The 22796-nt window shown below is 38.7% G+C and overlaps 1 protein-coding gene across 1 annotated transcript; it reads right to left on the reverse strand.

Annotated features, from left to right (window-relative positions):
* Positions 1-13451: 13451 nt before the first annotated feature.
* Positions 13452-21779, reverse strand: LOC141373697 (dynactin-associated protein-like). Its single transcript, XM_073897988.1, has 3 exons — positions 21723-21779; positions 17057-17221; positions 13452-13973 (listed from the first exon to the last, which is right to left on the reverse strand). The coding sequence occupies exons 1-3, from the start codon at positions 21777-21779 to the stop codon at positions 13452-13454; spliced, it is 744 nt and encodes a 247-aa protein (XP_073754089.1).
* Positions 21780-22796: the final 1017 nt, after the last annotated feature.

Consider the following 22796-nt stretch of genomic DNA (forward strand, 5'->3'; position numbering starts at 1 on the left):
GCTTATTCTCCCTGCCCTGTTGGAGGTTTGGTTCTCATAAACATGCTGTAGAAAAGGGTCCAGAGGGGCACCTGGGTGGCTCAGTTGGTTGAACATCTGCCTTCAGCTCAGGTCATGATCCCAGAGTCCCAGGATCAAGCCCGGCACTGGGTTCTCTGCTCAGCCGAAAGCCTGCTCCTCCCTCTGCCTCTCACCCTGCTCATGCTCTTGTCTCTCTCTCTCTCAAATAAATAAATAAAATCTTAAAAAAAAAAAAAAGAAAAGGGTCCAGAAAAAAAGTGGGGGGGGGTTGTTGTAAAATGTCCATTGATAAAGCATTGTAGTGAACTGCTTTCCTCACATGATCTTATTTCCATTCTTGGAGAATAAGATTCCTTCCAACCCCAATTCCATAATTTCTGCTAAGTGGTTTATGTGGGGGATTGCAAGCATAAACCTGCTCCACTAGTCCCAGAGGAAAATCTAGAAAAAGCAGTAGTCTTTCAGAGTATATATTGCATGTGGCACTTTTTGTAATAAAATGGTAATAAACCAAATATTTTTTATAAGCTTTCTGTTTAGGCTGCAAAAACCATGTTCAGTTTGAGACTATGATTTAAGGACTCAGCTAAGTCCTAAAGAACCATCTAAAAATTGTTCTCTGAAATCGTGTATTCTATCTTTTACCCTGGTATGCCTCCATAGTTAATAATGTGGAAATGTAACATTGAATCTGTATGGTCAGAAATTGGTCTTTCAAATGGTGGAACTATAAAAGCTGTTTAATCATATATCTAAATGATTACCATTTAATTATACAATAAGACATTCATAGAAATTTCCTTTCCTATGAAATTTTGCTTGTCTTAATGTAAGTGAAATAAAAACTGTGGCAAAATATATTGACTTACCAATAGAAAACTAGATATTTCATGACAGGTGGATAGCTCAAGTGTAAGGTAAAGAGAAGACTTAGAAGTGTTATTTCCATTATTCACTGTTTGGATTTGAAGTTGTTCAACATCTGTTAAGTAGGTCTTATATTTTGTTTGCATTCCATTGTTTCCATTGGTTCTATAGCAACCAATTTCACAATCTCAGCTCTAGAAATATTTGTCATTTTGTTCAAAATCTTTTATAGTTACAGATTTCAGGAAATACTGAACTTAATTAACACTAAGTTAACTATGATACATCTACCCAGGCATGGATTCAATTTAATAATTATGATTTCATATGTGTGCTATACCTTTTAGAATAGAATATTTGAAGCATTTATATTCTGTAAAACAGTATTAACCATGCTACCATTTAACAAAAAAAAAAATAAGTACTTTTTTTTGAGACTTCCTAGCAAGAAAATTACCATGAAATCCAGTATAAAATTTCTTCCATCAACATATTGTAGTGGGGCTCCTGGGTGGTTTAGTCAGTTAAGCATCCAGTTCTTGATTTTGGCTCAGGGTGGTGAGATCACGCCCCATGTTGAGCTCCATGCTGGACATGGAGCCTGCTTAAGATTCTCTCTCTTTGTCTCCCTCTGCCCCTACCTCCCTAAAAAAATCCCCCCCAAAAATAGACAGTATGTTTTGGCAAAATTCTAAATTCCCTTGTATAATTATTCAAAAACTATTGGCAACTGCCCAAACCACTTTAAGTTCTAGATTTTTTTCTCAACTCCAAAATATTGCTAGGTAATGGTGTCAATTATCTCCTGTTGGGGAAAAAAAAAAAGCAAACTTCCAGCTAACCTATCAATCTCCTACTTAAAACTATGCCTCTAGCCTGTTGCCAATTTATGTAATCCCTCAACTATTTTCTTTACCTGAAACATAAAACTTAAAGACCAAAGAAATCATCTAGCCCCATTTCCTCTTTGAACATACTTGCAGAGTTGTTACAAAATAAAGGTCTGCTGACAACCCAATTCAACATTCACAATTTTTTTTAAAGCTTTTATTTATTTATTTGACAGAGAGAGACACAGCAAGAGCAGGAACACAAGCAGGGGGAGTGGGAGAGGGAGAAGCAGGCTTCCCGCTGAGCAGGGAGCCTGATGCAGGGCTCGATCCCAGTACCCTGGGATCATGACCTGAGCCGAAGGCAGACGCCCAACAACTGAGCTACCCAGGTGCCCCCATCATTCACAATTTCTGTCCTTTGGTTTTGTTTTAAATGTTCACTAAGTCAGAAGTCCTCATTTCTTGGAGAAGTTATAAACAAGGAACCAAGCTGGAAAAGAAAAATGATGAGAATGAATTGAGAAGCAACTTATCTAAAATGAAGTAGAAAGATGGAGCAGGAGGATCCTCTTCCTAATTGGAATTAGGCTGGCTTGGCAAGTTGGACTATGTATATTGTATAAATAAATTCCACTAAGGAAGTTACATTAGTGCTTATCTCTTTGTCTGTCCAGAAAATCCAAGTTCTTCTTTGAATTTAAAATCCTGCTCAAGACCCACATTTTCCACTAAACCTTGCCTGGTGAGCTAATAAAGAATCTATTATCATGACCTTATTCCCTGATGATTTCACTTTCTAGTTCATATTTATAATAATTGAACAAATGAAGAGTTCTCTTTTAACTTGACAATTTGGCATTTTACATTCATCTTGCTTAACAGTTTGTTCCATAACACTTTTCACCAGAGGTGACTTAGTTGAAAAAACTTTGGTTCATTACTAAAGGATAATCAGTCACCTGAACAACAAGACCTATCAAGAATAAATCAGGAGGTTTAGACAATCACAAGAGTTTGAAGACAACTAAGAGCTAGGGCGAGATCAAATGAGAAGATTCATTACCTACACAAGGCCACTCAAGACTGAGAAAGGTAGCTGTTTGGTCTAATACACAGAAACAAACACAGAGAGTCCAGCAAGATGAGGAAATAGAAAAATGTGTTCCAAAAGAAAAAATAAGACAAAACCCCAGAAAAAAAGGCCTTAATGATATAGAGTAAATAACCTACCTGATAAGGAGTTCAAAGTAATGGTCATAAACGTGCTCACCGAACTCAGGAGAAGAATAGATGAACAAGTGAGAACTTCAACAGAGAAATAGGAAATATAAGAAAGCATCAAACAGAAGTCACAGAGCTGAAGAATATAATAACTGAACTGAAAATACACTAGAGGGGTTCAACAGCAGACTGGATGAAGCAGGAAAACAGATCAGTGAGCTGAAAGACAATGCAACGGAACTCACCCAGACAGAGCAGTAAAAAGAAAAAAGAATTTTTAAAAATGAAAATAAGTTAAGGGACCTATGGGACATCATCAAGCAGAAAATGTTCCCATTATAAGGGTCCCAGAAGGAGAAGAGAGAGAATAAGGGGCAGAAAACTGGTTTAAAGAAATAATGGCTGAAAACCTCCCTAATGTAGGGAAAGAAACAGACATCCAGGTCTAGGAAGCCCGGAGAATTCCAAATAAGATGAACTCAAAGAGCCACACCAAGACACCTTATAATTAAAATGTCAAAAGTTAAATCTAAAGAGAGAATCTTAAAAGTAGCAAGAGAAAACCAAATTGTTTCATGCAAAGGAAACCCAATAAGCTATCAGCAGATTTCTCAGCAGGAACTTTGTAGACCAGAAGAAAGTGGAAGGACATATTCAAAGTGCTGAAAGGAAAAAACTCCCAAGCCCAAAATACTCTACTCAGCAGGGTTATCATTCAGAATTGAAGGAGACATAAAGAGTTTTCTAGACAAGCAAAAGCTTAAGGAGTTCATAATTACTAAATAAACCTTGCAAGAAACGTTAAAGGGACTTCTTTAAAATGAAAAGAAATGGCACTAATTAGTAACAAGAAGACATATGGCAGAACACAAGAGCAAAATGGGGTCACCTTGCAAGCAGGTAAGAATTCAAATAAAATTTTTATAAATTGCTAAAGGCCAAGTGCGGGCTAATGTAAGAATACAGAAAGAGTGCAAGCCAGAGATAGAAGGTGAGTTTGTAGCCACTAACAGGATCTTCTCCATGAATTGACACTGGGTGCTCATAAGAAAGATTGAGGACGGTGCAGGAGATCAGAGAAACTGCCTTGATGACGTAGGCTTGGAGAGAGGGAAAAAAACTCCACTTCAGAAAAGGTGTTTGCTAAGCACTCTGCTATCCATTGGTAAAGAGGGATTCAACATAGCGTAAATTGAAAACAGCTTTGGTTTGAGGCACTCAAAGGAAAGTGCCAAACCACATAACCCCACTGGTAATGTTAGGGAAGTCATTCTGTAGGGTTTAGCAGCTAAGCTGAGCTTTAGAAAATGGTAAGAAGTAATTCAGGTGAAGAAAGAAGAGTGCTCCAGGCAGAGCCAACAGCCTATGAAGAGACTGGTAGAACTTTGAGGAGTTCATTAGGAGCACGTTGGAAAGAAAGAAGAGGGTAGATGTCATATGGGGAACTAGATTTTATCCTGAAGGCTATTTGAATCCACAGGATTCATTTAATTATGAGAGTAACAAAATAGAGTTTGTATTTTTGAAAGCTTCCTCTAGCTAAAGCAGGGAGTATAAGTTGAAAGGCAAGAAGAGAGAGAACCAGGACTGGAAATTGAGACAGAGGACCAATTTTGAGAAATAGTAAAGAGATAAAATCAATGTTGGGTCAATCCAACATCTAAAATTTCAGCTAATAGGATTTTCAAAGTATAGCTTTTGTGATGGACCTACATTATACTAATAGCTGAAAATACCCACTAGTGCACCTAACCAGCTTATTGAGGATTCTAAGCTTGTATAAACATGAAATAAGTATATATATTTACAAAAGTTTGTTCTTGTTTTCTGTCACAAGTGAGCCAGTACATGGATCCCATCTTTCTTCGGAGGCATCTGTCTTTATTTGAATTTTAGGCTAGTAGACTGACTGCCCTGTGAGGTCACTACTGTGGTGGGTTAAAAAATGTTATGACTTTGTAGATTATTCAGCTTTTTCAAGTTAGGGTAAAAATGATGCACTTTTAAGCTTCTTACACCTTAGGACACGGGTGTTTTAGGCAACTTACTTAACTAATCTGAATCATAATTTTCTCCTTTATAAAATAAGGATATTAACACTTAGCCCATTGAATTGTCCTGAGAATCATCTGAAATGTAAAGCACCTGTTCCATAATAGGTGCTTATTAAATGTCCTTCTACCCTCACATTGCCCACCAGTGTTTATTAGGGACTCACGAAATCTCTATTGCATGAATCATGTTTCTTCTACACACTTTAATGACTCATTGGCGATCTTAACGTCACTTTCATAGAACTTGTTGCAACACAAGTTTTCACTGTTCGCAAGATTAAAATAGTTGCTCAAGGTGACAGGGATCACAAGATTCGAACCAGTGCACCTGTTTAAAATCAGCCTCAATTAAAATGGGAGCCCTGGGATTTCTTTTGCCTTTCATTCACTTAACTGGTTCATTTATCATTGGATATTAGGCACCAGTAAGAGCTGGGTTAGATATTATTCCAGCCCAGCCTCCATGGTACTATTCACGAGGGCATGACAACGTGCCCCTGAATAGAAGATTCAGGGCAATGGGAAATCATGTACAGAAGCAGTCCCCATTTCAGAATGAAATGATAAATTAAGTTTCCACCCTACCTCAAAGAACGAAAAGTCAGCACCATGGAAGAGCTTCTCGGTGAAGCAGGGATACAGTTACCTCTCTGTTCCTCACATACCCTGCTTCTCTGTCATCTGCTCCCGGACTCACTTCACCACATAGACAGATGAGCAGCCCAAACCACTCCACTCAAGATTGTCTTTCCTCATCGCTGCTCCAGGCAGAGGTCTCCGCCCAAAGTGCTCCTGGTGGTGCCATTTACAAAATTCATAAAACTATTTTCAAAAGAGAAGAAAATATCTGGGCGCCTGGGTGGCTCAGTTGGTTAAGCGACTGCCTTCAGCTCAGGTCATGATCCTGGAGTCCCGGGATCTAGTCCCGCATCAGGCTCCCTGCTCAGTGGGAAGCCTGCTTCTCCCTCTGGCCCTCCCCCCTCTCATGTGCTCTCTCTCTCTCTCATTCTCTCTCTCAAATAAATAAATAAAATCTTCAAAAAAAAGAGAGAGAAGAAAATATGCTAGATAGGGGATCTGTATTTGCCGAAAAAGATAATCCAATTTTCCTTACTAACATTTTTTTCCCGAAATTGTTTTTCTGATAAGAATGTAACAGAAGATGCAGGGCACCTGGGTGGCTCAGTCTTTAAGCATCTGCCTTTGGCTCAGGTCATGATCCCCAGGGTCCTGGGATTGAGCCCCACATCGGGCTCCCTGCTCAGCGGGAAGGCTGCTTCTCCCTCTCCCACTCCCCCTGCTTGTGTTCCCTCTCTCGCTGTGTCTCTCTCTGTGAAATAAATAAATAAAATCTTTAAAAAAAATATAACAGAAGATGTGGAAAATACAGGAAGGTATAATCAACCCCCCAAAATTGCCTGACGCTTCACTATTTGAGAGAACCATCTTTTAGTATATTCCTGTCTTTTTTTTAATCTTGAAATTGCACTGTGTATTTTATAATCTGCTTCTTTACTACATTTTCAAGATGTTTGGAAATATCATGACTATATTGCATTTCATCATGTAATCCCTCTGCTTCTGGATATTTGTTTTCCAATATTTTGCATTTGTAAGCAAACTACAAAAGTGATCTGGACCATAAAGTACTTACTTTTCTGTATTTCAGGTATTTCTTTAGTATAGATTCCAATGAGACTTATTCTGACAAAGGAAATAACATTTTAAAGTTTTCAACACATATTGTCAGGTTTTTGCCCTCAATACATTTGGACTGATTAATAGTGCCATCCACGTAGTATAAGATTGCCTATGTTACTTCATGCACATCACTATGTATTTGATTCCCAAAGCCATTTTTTAAAAAGGTATTTGTTATTGGGGCGCCTGGGTGACTCAGTTGGTTAAGCCACTGCCTTCAGCTCAGGTCATGATCCTGGAGTCCCTGGATCGAGTCCCGCATCAGGCTCCCTGCTCAGGGAGTATTTGTTATTTTATTTTTAAATTATTCATGTTGAAGATTTTTTATTCCTGAATTATTCTTCTGCTTGTTTATATTATTTGTTAGCATCATTTGTACATGTAATTGAAGAGACCTGAGTGATTTTCTGAGAGTATAATTATCTTTAAGCCTATGTATGTTTCTATTCAGAGGAAAGAGCATACCTCTGCTTACTCCCAAGGTTATGATTATCCCTCAAATTCCAAGGAATCATAGCTATCGGAGGACAAATCATTCCTTGGAGGAATTTTTTTGGTATCTCAAAGAAAATGAGGGCAGCAAAAGAGGAAGTTTTTCTACAAGGCATATGGGGCTTTAGCTCCCAGTAGCTCAGAGCTGAGCCCAAGTATTCTTATTTATTGCTCAAACAGGTGAACTATTCAAAAACCTAGCTTCCTCAAAATTAAAATCAGAGTTAGAAGGGCCTTCCTTGTTTCTCTTTAAGTGACTTAATCCTAGCACAATGCTGAATTGATGAAAATAGATCTTAAAAATTGTGTTAAGAGTTGTTATATTTTTCACTGGGATGAAATCTGAGCATTTTGAAAAGGATCTCTTGGCTGCATTGAGCTGTTTCAGAGCATCTGAATTTCAGCCAGCCTTGGCAATGGCCCAGGAAGTGACTGTTCTTATCTTTACTTGAAACTGTTTTCAACATCAATTTTTCTAGAAGTAGACCTTTAATATTGGCTTTGAGAAAGAAATTCATAGTAGCTGCTGAGCAACCTTTTGTCCTGATATAGACAAGATTGCTGTGACTCAAGCAATGACAATCCTAAATAAATGGTCTTATATCTTCATTTCACTGCAAGTGGCCCCACATTTTATACTACAGAGGGAACAGAAATGCTGATCAAAACAATCCTAGATTGTTAGGTTCTAATGGCATTCTATCTCTTCTCAGTCCAATGGCTGAGAAGTCATTTTAAATTTTTTTTTAAAGATTTTATTTATTTGAGAGAGAGAGAGCACAAGCAGGGGGAGGGACAGAGGCAGAAGGAGAAGCAGACTCCTAGCAGAGCAGGGAGCCTGACGCAGGGCGATCCCAGGACCCTGAGATCATGACCTGAACCGAAGGCAGACACTTAACTGACTGAGCCACTCAGGCGCCCCAGAAGTCATCTTAAATTAATAAATGGTAAAGAGTTTCAATTTGTGGGCCAAGATTAAGAGGGGTAGAAGTCAATCCAAATCTCAAAGGGAAATAAAGAGGAGTACTCCAAGAAAATCAAAGACTGTTGCCAGAAACACTAACCCAAATGAGAAAACAAGAAAACTATGCCAAAGCAACTAAAGAAAAAAGAGATACAGCAGCATCCAGGAGAATTGAAGCTAAAAATAAAGATCAGAGTCCACCAGATGTGGTCTTGAAATGAAGTCAAGTAGAGAGGGTTTGGCCACCATTTTTAACATTCAGTATGTAGACAACATTTATCTGGGAAGCAGTGCTTTATCTGTCTGAAAGCAGCTGTATTCCGAAATGCTGCCTGGCAGGTAGCTAAAATCATAGGAGGTATTGTCTGTGATGATTCACAAAAAGGTTTCAAATTTCCTGTAGTCTGTTAGGAAGGGAAAAATGTACTACAAAGTTTCAAAGAATCATATGCTGAGATGAGGAAGCAAGAGACAAGGAAATAAGAAATGTAGACAGTAAGAAAGGTGACTGAAGTTTCAGCAGGTGAGGAGTGGGAGAGCATTTCACAAAGGCTCTCAGGCAAGGAACAAGACCTGCCCTACAGAGAAGGAATTGCCGAGAGTTGTGAATGGGAGCACAGGCCCCTGGAAGGAGGCAAGTCTCAGTCTCCAAGCAGCCCCCGGCATCTCGGGACAAGATTTGGGCAAATCATCAGTCCTAGAGCTGCCAGACCAAAAAGGCAGTCCTCCCAGCAGGTGTGTGGAGCAAGTGATCAGGACTGCAGGCAGAAATGGTCAGCCAGCAGCCAGTCCTGGTAGCACATGGCCAAGGGTAGCAGGATCATAGCCAGGGGAGCTGAGGTTCAGAGAGGAGAGTCCCATCACTAGAGAGGCAGACAAAGCAAAAACAAAAACAGGGTGAGGTTCCCAGCCCAGTAAGAGGATTGTGGGAAAAACAGGATGTGAGAACAGAAGATCAGAATAGAGGCCAGAGAGCACCTTGAGCCTGCAGCTGGGTCTACAGTGGGAAATTGGAGGAGGAAGCTCCCACACCTTTGCTCAGCGAACACGCCTTAGTACTCTGCGGCAGAGACAGCTCTAACTCCAGACCCTCGTAGAAACCAAAGGTCCACAGTGGGCCATCATACCCCTCTCAGGGCTGCAGCAAAGATCCTTTGGGGACCCAGTATTGGGACATCTCACCCAGATGTCATCTCCAGAACTACTGTATCTTAAGCAGTGGATAATTTTGCCTCTTCCCCATAGGGGACATTTGGTAATGTCTGAAGACATTTCTGGTTGTCCCAAAATGGGACAGGGGGGTAGGTGGTACTGGCATCTAGTTGGGAGTAGGCAGAGTTGCTTCTAAACACGCTACATTTCACAGAACAAGAATATGACCCAAAATGTCGATAGTGTTGAGGTTACAAAAATTTCATATAAAGTATCCCACTTTCACTCCCATTACTTGCTATTTTTCATGACCCTATGGCATTTATTAACTACTGGAAATTATCTTGTTTATGCATTTGCACATTTATTGCCTATTTCTCCTATTAGAAGGTAAACTCTGATAGCTGAAACCTCATTCTTATTTACTGCTATATTTCCAGAACCTGACATGTAGTAGGTACTGAATAAATATTTGTTGAATGAATAAACTGAGATGAACAAATGATAGAATCAATGCAGGAAAAATGGCAAAAATACAAACCAGAAAAACTTCACTCCAAACCCTGTTATTATGAAGTAGGTTCAGAAGAGCTCCTAATTGAGCTCCTAACTGAGTTCATAGTATTTTGCACCTATATGTATTAAATCCTCTACTCGGGAATTAGCCCCTTGAGGTCAGAATCCATATCTTCCTCCTCTCTAGCACAGAGCTGAGCCCAGCTGTGGTGGAGAGAGCACAGACCTCAGCCGAGGCACCTGTGAATTGTTATTCATGCGCAGTTTATTTGAGATGTCAGTAGATGCACCAGATACGGTCCCTTAGGTCACAGGGAGGAGATGGATTCCAGGGGCAATTAATGTAGAATCAGCATGTTTTGTGCTCTCCCCAAATTGCACCTGAGGTCACTTCTCATTCTTCCCAAAAAGTTGTGTCACACAGTTTGGATAGTGAATGTTTTGTCATTTGATTTACCTGCATAAAGACTACACCATCGATTTACCTGCATAAAGACTGGTAAGTGGGATTCAATCTTGTAAATGATCCGTGACTTATAACTGAATAAAAGTGATGTTCTTCCTGTTTGCATAGTCCTGTGTCCCCTGCTGCACCCTTCCCTTTAGATGGCTCTAGGAATGTTAAGATGATAAACCAAGATGACCATTTCCAAATAGTTTAAACAGAGAGGAAACTTCCAAATAATGTTCATTAAGTATATTAATGCTGAGAAGAAAAACAAATAGAAGTGCTGAACATAGAATATTCTTTGGTTGTGGATATTTCTCAGAATAGGAGAAGTACTGGAGTGTATGGTGGATTACAAACTGACCATATGATAAAAATCACATTTGGGAAACATAAATATGAGCCGAACACAATAAAATCCTTTATAATCTTTGCCTGGTATATAGTAGTTTATTAGTAATTACTGCTATTTCCCCCAGCTCTACCACCAGCCGATTATCAACAGAGACCTGAGGTCAGTAGTACTATAAGAATGTATGAACTGCAAATTTATGGAAACTGTGAGCATTCAGAAAATAAGCATAGTATTAAAAAGTAGAAAGTATGTCTTGCAGAAAAAAAAAAGATTAAAAGAATTAGAATGATCCAGTCCAAATAAAAATGGGCTAAAATGTTTTAAGACTCACATTTAAGAGCTAAACCAAATATAAATATTTGAAATTTGAAACAAATATCTATTGGGGTCTACTCAAATGTTAGAGGGATGGAATAATAAGTAATACAGAGGGTTTATTTTCATGGTTCTTGTATAGCACAAGCCAGCTACCATTTATTTCTTTATTCAATGTGTATTTCTTATGGACCAATTATGTTGCAGCCCAAAGAAATGTTACCATTCTTTTTTTTTTTAAGATTTTATTTATTTATTTGACAGAGAGAGAGGGAACACAAGCAGGGGGAGTGGGAGAGGGAGCCAAGCAGACTTCCCGCTGAGCAGGGAGCCCAATGTGGGGCTCCATCCCAGGACCCTGGGACCATGACCTGAGCCGAAGGCAGATGCTTAACGACTGAGCCACCCAGGCACCCTGAAATATTACCATTCTTTATCAAATAAGCTGTACATGTATCTTTTTACAAGTATGGCTGAACTTTGGATCATTTATCATTCTTATGACTAGCAGACCTGTGAAAGAATCATAAAATGATAACTCCAAATCAAAAACTGAATGGCTTAATCAGTGATGTCTTAAACATCTCGTAAAAGATTTAAAGGTCTCATAAAACAGCAAGAAGGGGAGGAAAGGCCAATATGTATTATTAAAAATCTAAATGTATTTACTAAAATGCCATTACTTCTAAGCACCTATAATAAAAATAACAGCTATTAAGAATTAGCAATGAGTATTCACTTTAGTCCAGTTTTTTTTTTAAGATTTTATTTATTTATTTGAGAGAGAGCATGAGTGGCAGGGGGAGGGGCAGAGGGAGAGGGAGAAGCAGACTCCCCGCTGAGCAGGGAGCCTGACATGGGGCTCAATCCCAGGACCCTGAGATCATGACCTGAGCTGAAGGCAGATGCTTAAATGACAGCCACCCAGGTGCCCCCACTGTGGTCCAATTTTAAGAAATTTTAAATACTTTAGTTTGTCCATAAGGTTTAATATAACTTTTTCTTGAAAATATTTTTTATATAATGTAGTAAATAAAACATTCCCCTCTTGATCATATATATAATTGACTAGGTAAGGTTTTTTGCACATAACTAGGTCTATAATTATTTTTTTCCATGCCTTGAACATGATTCTGATTTTTAATATTTTAAGTTAAAATATATATCACACTAATGTCATTCTTAAACTATGACCTTTGAACCAGTGATTCTCAAACATGCCTGGACACTACAAACACCTGTGAAGTTTTTTAATTAATAGATTACTAGTTGCAATCTAAAGATCCTGATTGAGTAAGTCAGCAATTATAATTTAAACCTGCTAGAATTATTGGGAAATCAATAGTAACAGAGTATAAATTAATGAATTTACTACTTGTCTGCATTGTTACTTTCTTCTTCTGTATTTTCCATACTTTAGTACATAGTTGGAACTTAAGACATGTCTTTGATTGACTTACAAGATTTTTGCAAAATTAATTTTAAAATAGAGATTCAAATGCACTTTCACTAATATTAATGCAAATTAAATATGGTTTTTAAAAGGTAATTACAATCTAAAGAGAAACTGCAGAAACATAAACTTCACCATAAAGAAAAAAATTCTAAATTCTAAAATTTCCTCTACATGTTTGTTTAAATCTCCACATATAAAATTTTTTTATTATGCATGTAATTTGTGTACAGAAAAATGCAATGTTTTGAATAGGAACCAATACGTATTAAAATCTAAATGACTAATTTTACTCTAAGGTTTTATATAAATTTTCTTAAAAGATTTCCTGAATAAATTGGGTTACCTTGTCTATATGAAATTATATTATTTTGAAATATAGAAATAAAAGCAGATCTGTATGGCATAAATGTTCAGCTCTTTAAAAATAAAATCAGTATTAAGACTTTTGGAACTCCTAAGTACTGATTTAGTGAAAATTCAGATAATTATTCCATTGCTCATTGTCTAAGTTATCATTCTTCAAGGGGCCCCATGGTAGCTGCTTCGAGTATAATGTAGTGATGGCGGTAGATACAGACTCAGCAGGTACTGGAGAAGAAGCAGCTGTGGTTTGGGGGAAGAGCCAATGGAGGAGAATGGTTGTAGGCTAAGTTGTAGTGATCATAACTAAAGCATAACTTGTCACAGAAGACAGCATTTTGACAACTAATGGTAACTCTATTCAAATACGAATGGTAGCATTTTTGGTTTAGATGAATAGGTGGAGATTACAGATAGTTGAAGGAGAGTGATGACCACTGTTACTCTAAACTAAGTGGCAGTTACAGTAGTTGTAGGTGAAGTGGAAGTGGTGGTAGTTGTAGATTCAGCTGAAGTAAATTGAGTTGTGGGTTCAGTCAAAGAGATGGTAGATGTGGTAACTGTTTTGGTTGTCCACTAAGATTCAGTTATAATGGCATTTGTTGTAATTGAAGTTGCAACAGTTGTAGATTCTGTTAAAGTGGGGTCAGCTGTGGTTTCACTTGAAGTGGTGGTTGTAGCTTTGTGATTGTATGTTCACTTGAAGTGATGGTGGTGGCTGTTGTATTTGTGGGTTTCCTTTAAAGGATGTTTTTGGCTGTGGTTTATAGGTCCTGTTGTAGTGACGGTGGTGGCTGTCAGTCCTGTTGAAGTGATGGTGGCAGATGTTGTTGCAGGTCCTGTTGTAGTGATGGTGGTGGCTGTCGAGGTTGTAGGTCCTGTTGTAGTGATGGTGGGGGCTGCTGGGGTTGTAGGTTCAGTGGACGTTGCAGTGGTTGTAGATTCTGTGGAAGTGGTTATAGTTGTGGGTTCAGTTGAAGTGGTGGCCACTGAAGGTTTAGAAGTAGTAGATGTCATTCCAGGAATGTCATTGTTGGAGGGTAGCAGGCTAGTAATGGGAGAATTGTCATTTCCTCTATTGTTCACCAGGCATATTATGAGTACTCCAATTGCTGTTGTTATCACAGAGGCTAAGAGATAAGCCAAAAAGACTTTCCATAGAGACCAGTATTTCAGTGTCAATTTCAGTATCAATATCAGTAATGAAAAACAAAAATCCTTGTGATTTTTCATCTCTTTTGTGTTATTTATACCTTAGTGCATTAACATGATTAGAATCCCTATATATTGCCGAAGAAATTTAAGCTTGAAGTCCAAGTTTTTATCCAGGTGAAAGTAATTGCACCCTTTCTCTAACATTAGAAGAAATCAAAATCTACCAATATCTTATCTTCTTTTATTCCAGTTTCCAGTGATGGGGGTGGGGGGAGATCATTGTCTTTCCACATAAGCAGAACAGCACTTCAATGGTAAATTCTCCATTGTACACCAAATCCTTCACTGGATGTTGTCATTACCCCAAACTGTTCCACTTCCAAAATCACTCCCTCAAGAATCCTATGCTCTCACCACCTCCTTCCAGCTTATTTATTCAATTCTTCCTATAGCAACCTTTCTTTAGTCTTATTTAAATCATCAGCCCAGGGGCACCTGGGTGGCTCAGCTGGTTAAACGTCTGACTCTTTGTTTCAGCTCAGGTTATGATCTCAAAGTCCTGGGATCGAGCCCCACACTGGGCTCCACATTCAGCAGGGAGTCTGCTTGAGGATTTTCTCCCTCTCTCTCTCTCTCTCTCTCTCTGCCCCTCCCTCTTCTCTCATGCATTCTCTCTCTTTTTCTCTCTAAAATAAATACAATCTTTAATGATAATTAAGAAATGTTGGTCCAGCAGACCCTGTTTCACTCACAATACCTCCTTATCCACCTTTTGTTCCATGGTCCATTATTTCAATAACACTAATTCCCTAAAATCTCTTGCACATCCCTCATCATTCCTCCAGCTGGCAAATAAATGGCTGCTTTCTCTGGACTTGCCTTTGAGAAGCCACAGTGTCAGGGCAAGTTAAGTACCTGGGCAAATCAGAGTCAATATAAATGTATGATTACCATTCTTGAATAGATTTTCTGTACTGCTCCATCATCCTATTATATTTCTCTAAGATACTCTCTCATTTTATAAATCTTCCTCAATCTTCTCTCTTCAAACCTGTAACCTCCACCCACCAACCCTCACACACAAATTGACCCACCTCATTCCCATCAAATGACTTCACCTCCTTTCCATTTCATTGGGAAATTTCAAACCATCAAATGCAAAGTCTCTCAAAGCCCCACTAGGTACCAAATCTGCAAACCTAAGCATGCCTGGGCCCCACCTCTCTTCCTTCCCTGATTGACACAGAGGAACTATCCCAACCTCCTGCCTAAAGCAGATCCACCAATCTGTCCTTGGATCCCATCCCCCCCCAATCGTCCCCCCTACCCCCAAACCCTGCTCTTCTCAGCAACTTTTTTTTCATTCTTCCTCTGGGACTAAATACTTCACCACTTTCCTATTAAATGGAAAATGAAATTTCTTGAGACTCGCCTAACACAACATCTCCCTTCCATACCTTTCAACCCAATCCTGTCTGGCTTCTGCCTCTTCCACGCCACCAAAATCCCTCTTAATAAAGTCACCAATGACATTCATTCACTCAAATCTAACTGACATACTTTAGCTCTCACCATATGTAAAACCTCAGTAACATTTGTCTCTGAAGACCATCCCTCCTCTCTTTTGAATAGTCTCCTCCCTTGGCTTCTGTGATATGCCATTCTCATTGGTTTCCTCCTAACCACCCCCCACCCACCAGAATCTTCCCAGTTTTTTTTAGAGGCTCAGTATCCATGCTCAGCCTTTATTGTTCACATTCCCAGGCCCTTGTCTCTCTTACTCTAGGTTTAGGGTCAGCAAACTTTTTCTGTCAAGGGCCAGATAGTACATTGTTTTAGCTTTGTGAGCCATACAGTTTTGGTCACAATTACTCTAACCTGCCATTATAGTCTTAAAGCAGCCATAGACATTGAGTAACCAAGTGAGTAGGGCTCAGCCATTGGTAGTTCTCAGAAAATTCTAAAATGCAGCTGGGGTTAAGAACTAGGAGACTAGGGCGCCTGGGTGGCTCAGTTGGTTAAGTGACTGCCTTCAGCTCGGGTCATAATCCTGGAGTCCCGGGATTGAGTCCCACATCGGGCTCCCTGCTCAGCAGGGAGTCTGCTTCTCCCTCTGACCCTCTTCCCTCTCGTGCTATCTCTCATTCTCTCCCTCTCAAATAAATAAATAAAATCATTAAAAAAAATAATAAAATTAAAAAAAGAACTAGCAGACTAGATGTTATTTAAGACTTCTCAATTCTATGATTACAAAAATTAGTTTGTCTCTGCAAACAAGAAGGAACATTTTCTAACTCCACCCTGTTGAGCTCATTCATTCTTTCACATTGTCTCAGCAACAGTATAAACAGTTTATATTTTTACCCAGAATCAAGAAACAAGGTTCAGACTCTCTACAGAGCCTCTACAGCAAGATTAAGCAATGGAGGGTAGGAATTGCAGAGACAGGGAAACCCAATCAAACTTCCAAGTGGAATAAGTAATTTACAGTCAAGGTCAAATTTCTATAATAGGGCTGAAGATGAGAGATACAGCCTTGAGGTAAAGTGAATTCAGCCAATGGATAAGGTCAGGAACCAAAGAGAGCTGGATCTAGTCTCCAAAGCTAGTAGAAGAAATCTGGAGAACAGAGCCAGGTTTCTATGTCAAGGTCATATGTGTCAGAAGTCAGATCGAAGAAACCTATAAAATGTGCAACATACAGGTCCAGAGGCTAAAACAGTAGAAGAAAATAAGGTGATCACCAATTGAGTAGGACTTTTGCAACTTTGAATATGACACAGTCTCCCATCACAATCTACTTTGTGTATTAAATCCTACATTGCCAGCATATTTGCTCCTCTGCCTCTCCCCACCTACATTTATACTTTACATTTATTCCTTTTTTTCATATGTATTTTCTATCTGTATAATATTTAAGTCCCCAACTAGAACATCATCTCCTCGAAGACAGAGATTATCAAATATTCTCCTTCTTATGAATTGCCTCACAGTGACTTAGAATGATACTGAGAATACAGCAGATGCTTAACATGAATATGGGTGAATTAAATGATTAAATATATTTCCTGAGAAAGAATAGAACAAATATGTCCCTGTATAGAACACATTCCAACCTGGGTAAACACTGCTATATCAAACATTACCTGTGTATTGGATAATTCTGTGTGTGGGTATCTTGAGTGTGCAAGGACTCCTGGGCTCACATAGACTCCAGTTAAGTTGGAAGAGACATGACCAGTTGTGTCATTTGAAGGTTGATGCCAGCATGCAGAGCTGTGAGCCTCTTGGACGTCTGAACATGTGACTGGCTATAGAAATAAAGCATAAGTGAATAGGAAGCCATGGTGTTGAATTTCTAAAATTAAATTCTTCTATCAAACAATCAAGAGTATCAAGTTTAAAAGGGATAAAGCATAAAAAAACTTTTAAAAGGAATGTTTTCTTATTATATTCTGAAGACCAAAAAAGATCTAGACAGATTATTATATATTGCACTATAAAAAAGTTACCAGTGTTCCAGATCAGGAATGTATGTCATCCCATCTTCTCTGTCATATTACTTGCATGTATTAAATACCCTCATGTTGCAAGCTGCTGTAGGTGGAACATATATTAGGAAGTCTCTATTCCTATAAGGAATAGAATTTTAGAGCCAAAAAATTCTTGCAGTTTATCAGGTACAACCTGTTTAGGTCATTTTGGAAATGAAAATATTAAAGCAAAAAGAGGTGAAGTTATTAGTATCATCATCATCATCCCATAATGACATGATAGCAAGCACTGGAGCTCAAACCTTCCAGTATTAAGGCCAGTGTACTTTCCACTCCACTGTATATAGTATGTTGTTATACTAAACAATGGTTTATTATTATGGATATTAATATAGTGTATACTAATCTGGCGCGAGCCAAGCTACTCATGCTGTTTGACAAAGTCCAAGTATGAGGGACAATCCTGAAAAATCAGGAGACTCCACAGCTGGCTCCTGCTACTTCCTTTCATTTTATTTGTGGCAATCTTTATAATCAATTCTGGGGTTTCATGATAAAATGATTTATAAATTTAGTTATGCCTATGCAAGCAATCATAATGAAACTGATTCCAAAAAGGCCGACGATGGGCCAAGAAGTAAAAATACCCAATGTCCTCCAATCTGTAAGGGAGCTGTTGGATCCAGGCCCAGTAAAAATTCCTATTGATGAGATTCCTCAGGCACCTCTGAAACATCAGGATTCTAGGAAAGGAAAATCTCATTCCCTGTTCCCACAGTACAGGGACCTCCCTATGTTGCATACAAATAGGAGGCCACCTCTGGTATGCCCCTCGAGGCAAGCCCTGAAATAGGATTAACTTCCTTACCCCTACTCCTCCCATTCCTTATACTGGAGTTGATAATGAGGACATGAACAAATGGTATAAGATTAAGGGAAAAAGGGTGCGGGCATCATCTGACAGCCTCTGGGGAAGGATTAAGAGGAGTGATCCTCCGTGGTGTCTATGGAGCAAGGACAAGAGACGAAAACATATAGAAATGGAATAAGTACTTTGATAAGTTAGGGTGCACACATTGTAAGCTATAAATAAAGTCGCTCCGAGGCTGTCAGAGGGACATGCTTACAACCTGATCCTGTGTCCGTGTCTCCTCACTCGCCAACGCTGTCCTTTCCTTCAAGGACCCTTCCCCCGCTGGAGCTGGACTCCGGCACTAATCTACACTATACTAATGAAAAATTCTCATACAAACAGACTCCTTCCATCTATGCAACGGAACTTGCATGCCCATGACAAAGAGACAGAAGACAAATCATTTGTGAGTTTGTGATATGTTTCTGCTGGCTTCCTCTTGGACACACAGCCATGTAAAAGCAGTTCTCAACAACAACAAAAATGTCTCTACTCTTAGGAAGCTCAAATGCTAATATAACAGGGAGGCATAACAATTGCAAAATATTGTTGAGAAAGGGGGCAATAAGGATCAAAAATGTGTTGAGCTCAGTGGGAAAGATTGGGGGGGAAGAGGTGTTTTAAAATGGGAACGAACAAGATAAAACAAAAATGGGAGAGGAAGAAGCTCAGGAATTGTGGAACTGGGCCAAGAGTTTTGTTACATCTCATAAACCACGTAGGATTGTCTGGGGATCTTTGTCTCATAGAATGATAATGTTTGTTTCTAGTTGTGAGTCAAGGGCATCTCTGCCACTCCTTGCTCATCTTCCAAAAGCAAAAACTAACACCACCCACTATAGATTTGCTGTGAGGGTTAATGAGCAAGTACCTGGAAGAGGGTTAGAGCAACGTCTGTGTGCACTCTGTAAGTGTTGGCGGCCGGTGGTAGTAGTGGTAGTAGTAGCAGCCGTGTTTTTATTCCTACTGTTGCTAAACTAGGTGTCTTGGGTTATGTTGATTTAATAACCCATTACTAAATAGCTATAAAAACTGCTGGCCCATCAACTCATGAGTTCAATAAAACTGTCAGATTAGAATTGTATGTGCTTATTGGTCCATTGAGAACAATCATGAACAACACAAAAAATAAGTATGATTGTTATTAAATGTAGATAAGATGGAGTACTCTTGGCAGTAAAAGTGTGCAAAGTTAGATTTTTCTGTTATATCAAAGAAATAAAACATGCCATATGTTTTATTGAATAAAACTAAACAAACTCCATGTTATTCACTAGATAAATCTGAGCAATGTTGGACTTACCTTTAATAACAACCTTGCTTATTTTGCCAAGGGCTGAGGTCTTAGTTATTATCCAGTTTGCCTGTGGCTGATGAACTGAAATATTTGTTTTTAAAGATTTATTTATTTGACAGAGAGAGACATAGTGAGAGAGGGAACACAAGCAGGGGGAGTGGGAGAGGGAGAAGCAGGCTCCCCGTGGAGCAGGGAGCCTGATGAGGAGCTCAATCCCAGGACCCTGGGATCATGACCTGAGCCGAAGGCAGACGCTTAACCGACTGAGCCACCCAGGCACCCCTGAACTGAAATATTTTAAAGCACTTTGTATACAAAGTAAAATTCCCTCACCAGGCCAGTTTTCCAGAATTTTCTGGTCCTGATGGAATCAGTCCTTTCAAAGAAGAAAAATGATGGGTGGTGTCTACACTTAGGGTGGAGAACCTATGATCTAGGCTCAGCTTTGGAGTAATATTGCAGCCCAAGCAATAATTTTTACTGTTATGTTGCCCTGGCTTTTAGTACAAGTGGAGTCTCTACACAAAATTGGAACAGTTAAAGAGCTGCAAATGTTTAATCAGATAATCAGCCTTAGTTAAATGGCCACAGGCAACTGAAGTGAATTAGCTATAGTTACCAAGAAGAGTTCTTTTTTTCCTCCTGACTTTCTAAGGATTAACTTAAGATCTCATATATCCAACAGAACAATCAAACACCAAAATTTATTTTGTTTTTGTTTATAATCTTCAAATAATTCTTAATTTCATTATTGAATTTGGTCTTAAGAGAAAAATACTTTTATAACTGTGCCTTAAGGATCCATAATAAAGTGAAATATTCAGTCACTTATCTAGATATATGCTATAAAAACAACTCAAAATAATATTTGTAAACATCTTCAAGTTTGTTTTTATCTAGAGAAGCTATGAAGATAATGAATACCTGGCTAACGGGATTCTTTTTTTTTTTCCATTTGAGTATTCAGGTATCCTGAAGATCCAATCATAGAGTGTCAAACTCAGAGTGACAAGGAGAATAGCTTCAGGAGAGTCCTTTGTATGATGACTCAAAGGACAAGCCCCTTTTCTTTTGGTACACCAAAAATTCTCCAGGGGATTCTTTTATTCACCTAACACTTACAGAGCAAAGACTTTCTTCTTTGGGTTATCTGGTAGGCAATTAATACAAGATAATTGCAACAGCTCCAAATTGCAAAGGGAAAATATTTCATTTATTCTTCAGGCAGTGAATTTTAACTTACTATTTTATTTTTTAGCATATTCCATCCTTCATTCTCATATCAAAGATTATTTTTTAAGATATAAAAAGCACTTATAACTATACAGTGAAGGCTTGATTCTTGGTGTAAAACATTGAAAAATAGATAAAATGACCACATTTTTATACAAAGTAGGGATTTTTAGAGGATTTCTTTCTTAGGCCTAATGACAATATCCAAGATTAATATCTGGATTTTCAGCATACTTGGAAATCTAAGTTCCAATAGGTTTAGTATATAAAAGTGAAGAATCAAATTCTAAAAATATTACCTCAAAACAAACCAAAGATACATTGGAGCTTTATGTTTACATGATGGTGAATATAGAAAGTTAAATGGATTTATTTGTATATCATGTGGTAATGGAAACATTGCTAATGCTTTAAATTAGCAAATATACAAAACGATTTCTAAAGTATAATACAGAAGAATATAACATGAAAAGTTGAAGCAGAAAAATTTAATACATGGTTACTCTTCCTTTTGGAGAATAATGTAAAATTATGACATTGACCACAAAATAGTAAAGAGATTCATTGATTCTAGGGGTACCTGGGTGGCTCAGTCGTTAAGCGTCTGCCTTTGGTTCAGGTCATGGTCCCAGAGTCCTGGGATCGAGCCCCGCATCAGGCTCCCTACTCAGTGGGAAGCCTGCTTCTCCCTCTCCCACTCCCCCTGCTTGTGTTCCTGCTTTCACTCTCTCTCTCTCTCTCTCTCTCTCTCTCTCTGTCAAATAAATAAATAAATAAAATCTTTAAAAAAAAAAAAAGAGAGATTCATTGATTCTAAAACCTGAAAATCAGATAGCAATATAGGCAAAGTATTAAAATAGGGCAACAATACTCACAGACTGGTTTTCAGAGTGTTCAGCATTTACTACATATTTTCCATGCTTTCTGTCCATTCTTGCACTTCTACTAGACAGGCTTAACTCCAAGGATATTTCTCAATTCTTGTGTGGCCCTTTATACCTGCAATCCTGAGAAATAATTTAAATGACTAGTGGAAAATCAACTCTAATGCATCAGTGCAGGTAAGGATTAAACTAAGTAATAAACAGCTATTCACCAAAATGGAATCCACTTTAGAGAAGGAAATTAAGTGTTAATCATAGAAAACCAATGCAGCCTCTGAGCGCTACTGTGATTACTCCCTCAGTAACCCTCCTGGCAGAAAGGAACTTTGAAAATTTTACATAATTAATTTTTTTTTCTTCCTTTTGGCCCCATCTTTCAGACACCTGTCTTCTATTTTAGGACCAACCCAAGAAAAAATTGTGAGTTGGAAGTTTGCCATACCCAAGCATGAATGCTTTCTTGCCCCTTGTGGGTACCATCTCTTAGTCACCCATGGCCTTAGGATGGCTTCACCTTTTCGATCTCAAGGCTGGTGTCTGAAAGTCTGCTTGGTCAGTTACTCAGGAACTTACATGCATTTAAAAATGATTAGAATCCACTTCTTAGGCAATGATGCCAAAGGAGTGATAGAATATTGAAAATCTTGAGGAAGAGTTTTGTTGTTGTTTTGTCAAGAAATCTAGTTTGTCTCAAATAGAAAAAGGATGAACTTTTATTGATTTATTCATTCAACAGGTAAGGATACTGAGTTTCTATGTGCCAGGCACTTTTCCTAGTACAAAAAGTTTAGTAGCGGGCTCCTGGGTGGCTCAGTCGTTAAGCGTCTGCCTTCAGCTCAGGTCATGATCCCAGGCTCCTGGGATCGAGTCCCACATCAGGCTCCCTGCTCAGCGGGAAGCCTGCTTCTCCCTCTCCCACTCCCCCTGCTTGTGTTCCTGCTCTCGCTGTGTCTCTCTGTCAAATAAATAAAAACAAAATCTTAAAACAAAAAAAGTTTAGTAGCAAACAAAACAGACCATACCACTCTGTTCTTTGTATCTGACACTTTTGGATTCTGGATTCTT

The sequence above is a fragment of the Callorhinus ursinus genome, unplaced genomic scaffold (assembly GCF_003265705.2).
Source record: "Callorhinus ursinus isolate GAN/ISIS: 27379988/994484 unplaced genomic scaffold, GSC_fseal_2.0 scaffold11, whole genome shotgun sequence".
NCBI lineage: Eukaryota > Metazoa > Chordata > Mammalia > Carnivora > Otariidae > Callorhinus > Callorhinus ursinus.

Coding starts and splice junctions, on each gene's coding strand:
- LOC141373697 (XM_073897988.1), bottom strand. CDS start 21,779: ATGGACAGAAAGCATGGAAAATATGTAGTAAATGCTGAACACTCTGAA. Junction 17,222..21,722: donor AACACTCTGAAAACCAGTCT/GTGAGTATTGTT, acceptor TTATTTCTATAG/CCAGTCACATGTTCAGACGT. Junction 13,974..17,056: donor CAGAATTATCCAATACACAG/GTAATGTTTGAT, acceptor AAAAATCACAAG/GATTTTTGTTTTTCATTACT.